The sequence below is a fragment of the Sardina pilchardus genome, chromosome 24, assembly GCF_963854185.1.
Source record: "Sardina pilchardus chromosome 24, fSarPil1.1, whole genome shotgun sequence".
Lineage (NCBI taxonomy): Eukaryota > Metazoa > Chordata > Actinopteri > Clupeiformes > Clupeidae > Sardina > Sardina pilchardus.
In genome coordinates, this window is record NC_085017.1 from 20,891,875 (window position 1) to 20,902,883 (window position 11,009).

An 11,009-nucleotide genomic window follows, 5' to 3' on the forward strand; every position below is an offset into this window, starting at 1 on the left:
CATTTTCTTGGAATCATAAAAAATGAATGATGACCTCAATAGTCTTTTACATCTTGCCTGAAGATCAATACAGTTGTGAGGGAGTAGGTCAGAAGGTCTCCAGGGGTTGTGCAGAGGATAGAGGCACCGCTTCTGTATGTGTGTGTGTGTGTGTGTGTGTGTGTGTGTGTGTGTGTGTGTGAAGGCAAGTGGAGATGAGTGTGTGGTGATGTGTGTGTATGTTTGGGGTGGGAGGGTGATTGGATATGTGGGTACGCAGAGGGGAGGTGTGGGGGGGGGTGTGTGTGGGGAGGGCTTGCCTTTTTTTTGAGTAAGAGTCGGAGCTCGGGTGGGTTGTTCTGCAGGAGATCCTCTCTCTAAGCACGGCCATTAATTGGAGCCCCAGTCCGAAGGCTGGCAGACGGGGTGCTGCGCCTGACTGTCAGGGCCTCTCTCTTCCTCTCTTCCCCTCTCTCTCTCTCCCTCTCTCTCTCTCTCTCTTTCTCTCCTGCGCTCCACCAGAGGATTCCTTTCCCTCCGAGATCCTGGGAGTCCCATGCATTATTGATCCACTCTAGAGATGAAAGCCCACGCAGGGCTTCACTGCTCCCCACACTTTCACTAGGAAAGATGGGAAAGAAAGAAAGAGAGAGAAAAGAGAGAGAGAGAGAGAAGACAGAAAAGAAAGAAATTGGATGATGCCCTGGCTTCCCGTGCGGTGTCGAGAAAAGCAGGGTAAGTAGGGAGGAGGGAAAAACCTTGAGAGTTTGGATCTTTTTTATGTCTTTGTCTTTCTTTCTCTTTACCTCTCTCTCTTTGACAGTGAAGACTTAAAGCGAATCACCTCCCTGTTACAGGCCATCACAACAGAGTATCTTGCTGAGTTCAATCATTAGGAGAGCGGTGGAAACCAAGCACACTCACAAAGTGGAGCAAAGTCAGAATGAACCCCATCAACTAAGAAGCTTCTCTTACACAAAACATAGACCATAAACTTTTATGTATCGAATGAGACAAACGCTGTCCTTTCACAACTAATAAACAACAGCATGTTCTTCATGTTTATTCATGTCGCACGTCATTTTGTGGTGCTCAAGACTCATTGACTAATAGCATATGCACGTTGTGCGAGCCCCAACTCAGATAATTCCATTATGTGTGTGTACACCAACTGTCGTGTCACGCTTGCTACATTCCATATCATTTACATTTTAATTTGGGTCAAATTGACCTTACAGCTTAATGACTATTTCCAGCAGCATGACACCCCTGCAGCCCTCTCTTGTGTGGCGCGAGTGGCAAACTGCTGGCACAGGTCGCGCTCTCGGTCCCCATGGCAACCTGAAAGAGTGATGCCCCCACTGACATGTGTGTGTGTGTTTGTGTGTGTGTGTTGGGGCAGGGGATGTTTGTATGTTAGTAAGGAGAGGGTCATTGATGGCCCCTCTGGCATGGTCTGTGTGTGTGTGTGTGTGTGTGTGTGTGTGTGTGTGTGTGTGTGTGTGTGCGCGTGTGTGTTGGGGGCGGGGGGTGGGTCTGGCTGTGTGCATACATGACTGAGGAGGGGTAAGTGATGCTTGTGGGTATGAACATCTGTGTGTGTGTGTGTGTGTGTGTGTGTACGCGTGTGCATGAGCATGCGTGCGTGTGCGCATGGACGAGGACGACGGAACAGGAGGGAAAGGGGAGGGGAGGGTCATCAACAAAGGTGTTAGAGATGCGTGCCGTTGGCCTCCATCAGCCCAGGGGCCCCGGGAGGCTCCCGCCAGCCCCGCGGCCCCAGCAAGGCAGCAGATGTTGGGGGCTGCTGCGCGCGGCACTGGCCCTCCTCTGCCCTGCGGCGGTGAGCGGTGTGGTGCCTCACTGTGTGGGACAGAGGAGCAGATGGCAGGGGGGCGAGCGAGTGGAGTGGAGGGAAAGGGTGTGTGTGTGGGTGTGTGTGTGTGTGTGTGTGTGTGTGTGTGTGTGTGTGTGTGTGGTGGGGGAGGACGAACGAACATGAGCCCGCCGAGCGATCACTGGAACCATCGCCATGTATAAAATGTTTACTGCCGTGGACCCCCAGCTAACTAACTGTGCCTGCGGACGTTTGCCAGAATGGGATGGGGGGGGGGGGGGGGGGGGGCAATTCAGCTGCTGAGGTGTGTGTGAGTGTGTGTGAGTATGAGCGTGAGTGTGTGTGTGTGTGTGTGAGGGGTGGGGAGACGGCGTATAGTTCATGACTTCAGACGGCTGCCTTTGCCCTTCCCTGTCCCTCTAAGCGAGACGTCGGAGTCCCTGGAGGCGCTGCTTTCAATTTCCAGAGTTTTATGATAATGATATAAAAAAAGAGGGAGAATACGCCACGCCAGTCCTGTGAACGAGGAGCACTTTAACACTGGCTTCAGCAGGGTAGGGACGGGAGACTGCAGTAAGACCGCATGATGTAGGATATGTCCCTGTGTCAGGCTACTGACTATAATCATCATCACTTCATCACATTCACTCTCAGTACTACTGTATATAGTGACACTGCTAGAGTTTGATTGCATTCTCATAAATCTAAATGTGAGATTTCCTGGTCAGTGAACTCTGGTGTCTGAGTAGTTGGGTGAACATGGTTGTAATCTTGCCACCACGGTTTATACAAACCTTCATTTTCTCAATTGTGAACTGCCTCAATATCTTCTTTGGTAGAAGTAAGTCCAAAACTCTAAAACTAGACCTCCACAATATGAAAAACATGCATAGGTCTATTTCTACTTTGAATACATTGTGTTATAACCTCTAAAATTGCACTCCTTAACAGACATTATTCATTTGGGATTCGCAGTCATAACAACATCTCAGTGCCACCAGCACTGGAAAGGGCATTTACTCCGGTTTCAACATTAGAAAGACTTCAATGAGACTTTACACTATCTGGCATTGTATCGCCATCTAGTGTACAAGAGGAGAAACGGAAACCGACACCCTGGTTGACGTCTAAGCAAATGAGCCTGGTTTGTTCCACATATCATCCGACTGGTGCACCACACCGCCTCCAAGGCAACCGTTCTCTATCCCTCACAAATGTAGGCCAGGGTGTCTGGAAATGAGACAGAATATAGCCGCACCGTCTGCTGCCGAAGGAACCACGAAACACTGCGCCGGCCCGTCGATGACATACAGTACAGTTATACAACCAAAAGATGACTAATGGCTCACGTAACCATGGGGTCGTTTCACAGGGCAAAATACATTTGATCATGTCGTTGTACAAAAAAAATATAACATACTCATCATTTTTTTCCTAAAATGATTTTTAAATAGTCGTGCTTTAATTAGCTTATTTCCATGCTTTTTACATAAATGCATCTTGATCAGACCATCAGGCATGAAATAATGGAGTGCAAGATGAGATGAGAGAGCCATTTCATTAACACTTTTTCGGTAATGCAGCTCTGGTAACGACACAATTAATGGACTACGGAGATGAAGTGCGTTGCATTTGAACGTTTGTGTGATATTGCACCTCCATTCACCCCGCACTGGAGAATTGTGTTGGAGTGGCAAAAGCTGAAAACGCATCTTTTGACTGGGTGAAATGCGCTTCGTTACCCCTGCCACGCACGCCTTGTAACTGCTTCATATTTCAAGCATGGGGCCTTGGCGAGGCAGGCAAAGAGGCATTGGCCATGATAGCATTTTCGCTTCAATTGCCTGCAGACATAATGAGCACATTTGCTGCGAACCCCGACGCCGAGGCTCGCCCCCACACTTTTGGTGCTCAAATTTCAACGTGGTGAGGGGACTGCGCTAGTGGTTGCCTCCATTCGCCCAGTCAAAGCGTCACATGAAACGTTCAAAAGAGAAGGACCTGAAAAGATTCTTGAGTCGCTTGGTGCGCGCTAAAGATGTCCATTGGTTCTTGTATGAATTGTAAAGCAGAGGCAAGGGAGAATAAATCGATACTTTGTGCTGATTGATACCTCCCATACCATGTTGTACATCTGCATTCACCATGTTTGTTCAGCGTCGTAGATCCATCAATGCATAGGCCTCAATGCGTGCACGTGAATGAAAATGTGGTCTTTATGCAACGCCATCTTATCCGCTTTCCATTTCACCTGTTAAAAGATTTTGTGACGCTAGATCGTAATCAAATCTCAAAAAAGATTACGTGCTTCAGCTGTTCCATTTGCCAACCAACAACGGCAGCGAACTGGAGGAAATCATGCGCAAAGTTTGCATCTTGGAATTCATAAATACCATATCAGTTCTCAGCGCTGGGGGATTTTGCTGTGCATACTTCCGGAATATGTTGGGCTAGAGTTTGTCTGTTTTCTTATTTTGCCTTAATTTGAATGTATGCCAGGCACGTCACCTTCCATGAGCAATATGAAGCAAAAGGAGAATGGAGGAGAAGGAGAATGTCAGGTATTTAAAAAGAGTGCACAATACTTGAGGAGTACTTGAACCATAGCTATTTATCTGTAATAATGGATTGTTTCATTACTGGCTGGCAAGATCAGTTGTACAAAGCTGCTTACAAAACAGCTCAAAGAAAACTATATATAATATGTGATATAGTGGATATAATATATTATTTCATATATGTGAAGGGCACACTGGTGCAAACATACGCACACACTCACTCACTCACTCACTCACTCACACACACACACACACACACACACACACACACAAAGACAAATGGGAAGTGGAGCTGGAGCAGAGTTGTAATAGTGTGTTGAGGGCAAGTGTGTTACAGTAGGGGAATTAGCTCCCCGGCAGTTCTACATATAACCTGTGTAAATACTCAAATTGTGACAAGTAATGTCAACTCAGAAAATGAGGCTGAAAGAAAAACACACTCTAATCCTTTCTCTCTAACCCCTTATCTAATTTCTCTCCAACATCTCATTGCATTCTTGCAAACAGTGAGCATGTTTTGACAGTATGTGTAACCATGGAAATCATTCTCTCTCTGTCTCTGGAACAAACAGAGCCGAGGACATAGAATTAATGAGACAGAGAGAATTTTAAAAAAATCTACAAGTGGAAAATAGAATAAAAGATTGACAGGAGGAAGAGAGTGTGTGTGTGAAAGGCCAAGACCTCGATTATGTTATGGGGCATGAGGGAAACACCAGTGGGCAAAGCTGTTATGAGACAGTGTAATAAATAGGTAAATAGACAGTGGAGTTGGTTGTCAGTTTAGTCGTTTTCTGGCTTACATATCCTCATCCTCAACAGATGACTTGTCAAAGAGTCAAAGAGATGGATCTATTGCATTAAAACTCCTCCAAATGTTGCTGAGCCAGATACCGAAATACTGGACACAGACTTCATTTACAGTCTCTCTTTGAGAAAAGTTGTCTTTGGAAATAGCTACAATGACATAGACCAGGAGATTTGTTTTTCTTTTTTTTTTCCCCCACAGAGGAGATGAGGTAACTTGTGCAAATTCACCATTCGACTCTTTGGACGTTAAAGTCCAGAGGAAACTCTCGAGCCAGGGGGGAGGTGGGAGAACCTCCAAGTTTGGCAAAGCAATTCCGGAATGTTTCCCTGGAAGCATGTCACAAATTTACTTTGCATGAATTATGGACGCTCAGGATGCGTTGAAATATTTACGGCGCAGATTGCTGGGAAGCAGAGAGGAACTACTGGCACCCTGTAGTCAGATGGTCTGTTCCACATCACTTTATGCTCCATGTTTGTATCCTACTGCAGGCCTTCGGGCAGCTGATTATTTTACAGATCTGCACCAGACCTAAGCTGCATCTGTTCTGGGAACAGTTGACATCAGGGAAAGCGGCAGTCTTTTTGAAGTGAAGTTAGTCTGACATTGTCTGGTCTGGCTTTGTTTCAGTGTAACAATGCAGTCCCATTATCTTATGTGTTGATGTTAATGGTTTGGTGCTTGCACTGGATGCAGATACTTCAGGAAGTGAATGACAATGACTTCCTTTTGCTAGGTAAGGGAAGGCTTGATGCTCAAGATGCTTTTGAAGATCATCTTTATCTGAACTATACATGATGTTGGAGTAGCTCAACTATGTGTAAACTATGTGTTCTTATGTGAAATGGGGATGGAGTATTAATTGATGAAAAAAATGGGCATCCTGAACAACAACATAGCTCTACCTTTATTTTAGACAGTTTTGCCACATCTGGTTAATTATGGGCCTTCGTTTTTACAAAAAAAGAGAGTGTTTCTTTCCTCTTTCTTCCTTCCTTTCTTTCTTTCTTTCTTTCTTTCTTTCATTCTTTCTTTCAATGAATTGAATGATAATAGTGCTTAAGCAATCAGACGCACTGTATGAACACAATAGGAAGAAGATTTTAATCGCCTTTTTGTCTATGGACAAGTGCTTTGACATCATTGACATCAAGTCCATCTCCACAATCGTCACGGTGTCACGAGCGGCCACGGTGATGTCTATAGCATCGCGCCTGCGTAGTGCTGCGCCACTGAGCGTAAACTTTGGACGTGCGGAAAAGTGGCAGCGGGACGTAATGGGACGCGCGTGAGGAAACGACAGGGATTGATCACTCGAACCTGGGTATGGTAGATTTTAAAACCTCAGTGCATGTCATGTTCTTAAAACATAGAGTCGAAACGGTTGATGAACAACATCTGGTATAGAGCAAAATGAACAACAAAATAGGAAGAACTAAATGAAGAGGGGTATTTCGGTAAACACCAAGCTTCATGGCGTGGTTGATGTGTCGTCGGAAGTCGTTTTATGTGACAGAATCTTAAAAGATTGGAAACTTCTGAGGGGAAAATAATATTCCTGATGCAGAAGGCTGGCTTCTCTGATATGCAATTAGAGAAACAGATTTGACTATATCGAGACGATGCGAGAGAGGATACGATTGGAGGCTACATGCCGAACAAGAAACTGTTTGAATATGATAATAACGTATTCGATTCCATCCATACTAATGTTGAATGTTGAATTTGTCGAATGGTATCTATGTAGGACGTTTGCAGTACCTATGTCAGTGTGTAAAATGAGAATAGACCGTAATCATGTTCAGAACCATGGATAGCGATTGATGCGTATGACTCGTTTGCATTATAATCGAGTCATGAAACCTGCACGTCTGTCGTTTCAAGATGACGACTGTAAACTGAAAGATTCACCGCCAACACGGAAGTAATTACTTTGTAATTACAGGCATCTTTTTCAGGTCACCAGCAACCGCTTGATGGTAAATTAACCACGTCGTTCAGAACCAACTCTGAGATTAGCCTACACTTTAACATAAACAATGATTGTGCTTGAATAAGTATTTTGTTGATATTCATGTCATCACTTCTCCAGGCACGTAAAGGAACAAGCCAACTTTTTTAGAAATTAGAATATTCAACCCCAGAGTTAGGTCATATACATTCACCTCTCTTCCATGTGCGCGTAATAACCCAGTCTAGCATGTCAGTGTTTACAGTGGTTTACACTGGGTACATCAGTTAGCCTATAGCTAGCCTATAGCTGAAATATGCTAACTGATGTAACACTACCACAGCCAGGATCATTATTGTATCAAACAAACAGCTTTCCCTCACGTATAGACCTTATTTACTGATTATTTGATTATCACTAGGGAGGAGGGAATTATGTTACATCAATATAAGGTCGAAAACAACACAGCTGTCTAATAGTTTAGTCTTTAGTTGTGTAAACTATGGTTCATGCTATAAAGTTCGAGTGTGTCGGTGTGGTATCTTACCTAGGGTATGAGATGGGACCTGTCTATGCCTCTTTGGTGATGTAACTTGGGCATTGTGTGATCATTAAACATGGCTACATTTCTTTGTATAGCAAATCAGTGCATAGTGATACAGCCATAGATTCACAGGGAAATGAACTGGCTTTTCCCCATTGTTCTCAGTAGCCTAAGCCATAGTGATTGTTATGCACAGCCTGGGGTCTACAATACCACAGAGTGTGCCAGAGCTCCAGGAGGTAGCTTTAACATGGGAGAACATGGTTCTCAGTGTAGATCATTAGATGTGAACATGCATGGGGACTACTGAGAGACATAGACATAGACCATTTTTCTAGTGGTGACTGGCGTGAACCGTAGAGATCAGTGTTTTGTCTTTTTTCTGTCGTTGCCTTTTTATTTCTTCCCTTTTCCCTCACTATATGTGCGAAGGAATGCGTCTGTGTGTGTGTGTGTGTGTGTGTGTGTGTGTGTGAGAGAGTGTGAGTGTGAGAGAGAGAGTGTGAGTGAGAGAGCGAGGGAGAGAGAGTGTGAAGTTACGCACGCAAGTGAGTCATCAGTGGGTGGCCAGACACAGTCAGCCATCAAACACAAGTGTCTCTCTGCTGGAGTACTGAACACACGGCTGTACACCAAAAACCTCACAGTCCAGAACCCAGAGCCCAGATCTCACCAAATGCACAGCTAGCTACTAGCCTAGTCAAGCTGAAAGCTCTTGGGAATACAGTATACTGTGTATACCCATACAGGGACCTTGGAGGCCAAGTACACTCTGGCATCTTCCAACATGCTGCCTCTATCCGGATCTGACTCATTCCATTCTCCGTCAAATGACCTCAGGGCATGACTTATGTTTCATTGTGCTGTGTGCCACACACTGCCACTCATAAGTTTTCTAAGAACTGGATTTTTCACTGTAAAAATGTCTCCCTGTGGCTAGTTCCTCATTAGTGGTAGAGCTGGGCAGTCTCATAAAATATTTATTTTATAATTTGCATTTGTGCAGAGGACCATATGCATTCTTCAAGAAAATGTCATAGTGTCTGATATGTTGATGTGCAAAAGGGGAGGCATTAGTGCAGTTCTGTGAACCAGACACTTTCAAGCTGATTTTCAATATTCCAAGATGTCAAGTAATATGTTAGTCACAACTCGGTGAAAGTGTGACTAAGTAAATGTAGGAAGTGAGTCAGTGAGTTAATGAGCATGTATTGTATGTTTGTGCCCAAGAGTGTGTGTGTGTCTGTGTGTGTGTGTGTGTGTGTGTGTGTGTGTGTGTGTGCGCGTGCATTCTGATGAGCGTCTGCTCCGCTTGCGCAGGTGTGAAGGATGGCCTCGTGCGGCGAGATCTGCGGAACGGAGCAGTCGGAGCGGCACGCTCAGAGGTCCACGGAGTCCGGTTGCCACCGGTACGGCGTGCGATCGTACCTGCACCACTTCTACGAGGAGTGCACGGCGTCGGTGTGGGAGCGCCACGAGGATTTCCAGACCCAGAGATCGCCGCGCTGGTGGAGCTCGGGCCTCTGGAAGGTGACCGGATCGGCGCGTGACCATTTTAGATTATTATGTCGTACGACATCACATGGCATCGTCTCCCAAAATAAGCACCCACACTGATATACACACTCACACTATCTACAGTACATATACATGCACAGGCAGGCATGCGCGCACACACATACAGTATGTTTACGTTGGGTTTTGATGGGTTTCGTTTTTGTTAACGTTTACGTCATTTTTATTAAAACTCTAAACACACAAGGACATCAAGTTTCTTCTAGATATTGTTTTGAAATTAGCAACAAAATAAATTAGCCAATTAAAAGTCAATTCTGCTGTGAAGCCAATCGGTTTTGATTATTGTATGCATTACACGATGGACATGTGCATTTTATAGTGTATATTCCTATCATTCATTTCCTCTCTCTCTCTCTCTCTCAGGTCTCTCTCGTGTTCGGCACTCTGGTGTTGGCAGTCGGCATGGTGGTGTTTGTGGTGGGCTGCACGATCCCCTCCCGCATCGAGGCGTTCGGCGAGGGCGAGCTGCTGTTTGTGGACCGGCAGGCCGTCCGCTTCAACCAGGGGCTCCAGGCAAGCATTCAGGCCGGGGCCGGGATGCTCTGCCTGGGGGGCCTGGTGGTGGCTGGCAGCCTCTTCGTGTCGGCCTTCGCCCAGGGCTCCGGCAAGGACGAGGCGCAGCAGAGCACTCCGCCCAAAGACAGAGGGAGGGAGAGGAAGAGAGGAAAAAGAGGAGGTGGGAAAGTGCCCTCTGACCCCGTCACCAAGCCCCCCACCCCCATTTCGGGCGAGACAGGAGTGCCCGTCACCCTGTCGAAAGTAGAAAGCATTCAGCCCCCATCAGAAGATCCTCCCCCCTCTCCATCTCACTAGCAGTGTTTCATAGTTTCACAGTGAATTGTCTTAACGTGTGCCTGCTGTGTGATACAGTGGATGAACAACAGGGAATTGTGTGGACTTGAGTTTTGAACAGGCGAGAAAGCGAGCCTTTATCTGGTGGCCAGTGTTTTGTTGTGCTGATTGCTTATGTCTTTTGTGTCGTTCATTAATTCACAAGGAACGTTGGTTGCTGTTTAGCCTTATGGGAAATGTTCTGCGGAAGAGATAAGTTATTGTTTTCATTTCAGATTCAGAACAAAACAAAACACTTTATTGCAGAAGAAAAGAACAGGCTGTAACAGACTTTCCTAAGGGAATCTAAACAGATCGCTCTCTCTCGCTCTCTCTCTCTCTCTCTCTCTCTCTCTCCCTCTCTCCCTCCCTCCTCTTCTCCATCAATTCAAAGCACACTTAACTTGCACTCCAGGTTACTTGGCAACTACACAATACATCTTACAGTATATCCCACTGTTACAAATGGAGAAAAATGCATTCTTATGGTTATTATCATCTGACTTCACCTTCACTGCCACCTTAAAGCACTCCAACTCAACTCCACAACAGATCACAGTAGATTCACTCCGTAAGAAAGGGGTTGTGTTTTTCCATGTCTGTGACATTGCAGTTGTTGATGTCCTTGTCCCTGGTCATCCAGAGGAAAGGTTTGGTAATTGATGATTGATCCCTTAACTAAAAATGTATTAAATGGATATGAGCATTCCAAAAATGCTATCCCTGTTGTGGACTGTGTCATTTGGTGTTATTTTTGGAAACCTCCCTCTTGTGCTCAGTTGCGTAAGCGGCGTCCATTTTTAGCCTGGCTGGGGGACGTTGGATCTCAGCAGGCACAGTGTTGGTCATGGAGATTTGCTTCTGGTTGATAAACTGGAGGGGGAGGCATCTCACTGTGAGCCAAGCGCCCAGCCAATCAG

General features: G+C 45.6%; 1 protein-coding gene across 1 annotated transcript; it reads left to right on the plus strand.

Moving 5' to 3' along the window:
* The first annotated feature begins 6,416 nt into the window (after positions 1 to 6,416).
* Positions 6,417 to 10,807, plus strand: nrsn1l (neurensin 1-like). The gene is made up of 3 exons (XM_062529458.1): positions 6,417 to 6,509; positions 9,001 to 9,210; positions 9,622 to 10,807. Exons 2-3 carry the CDS (start codon positions 9,010 to 9,012, stop codon positions 10,069 to 10,071), a joined length of 651 nt encoding a protein of 216 aa, XP_062385442.1. The 5' UTR covers positions 6,417 to 6,509; positions 9,001 to 9,009; the 3' UTR covers positions 10,072 to 10,807.
* Positions 10,808 to 11,009: the final 202 nt, after the last annotated feature.

Excerpts from the sequence above, each read along its gene's own strand:
- nrsn1l (XM_062529458.1), top strand. The coding sequence starts at position 9,010 with ATGGCCTCGTGCGGCGAGATCTGCGGAACGGAGCAGTCGGAGCGGCAC. Across the intron at positions 9,211-9,621 it reads GGAGCTCGGGCCTCTGGAAG|GTCTCTCTCGTGTTCGGCAC; the intron begins GTGACCGGATCG and ends TCTCTCTCTCAG.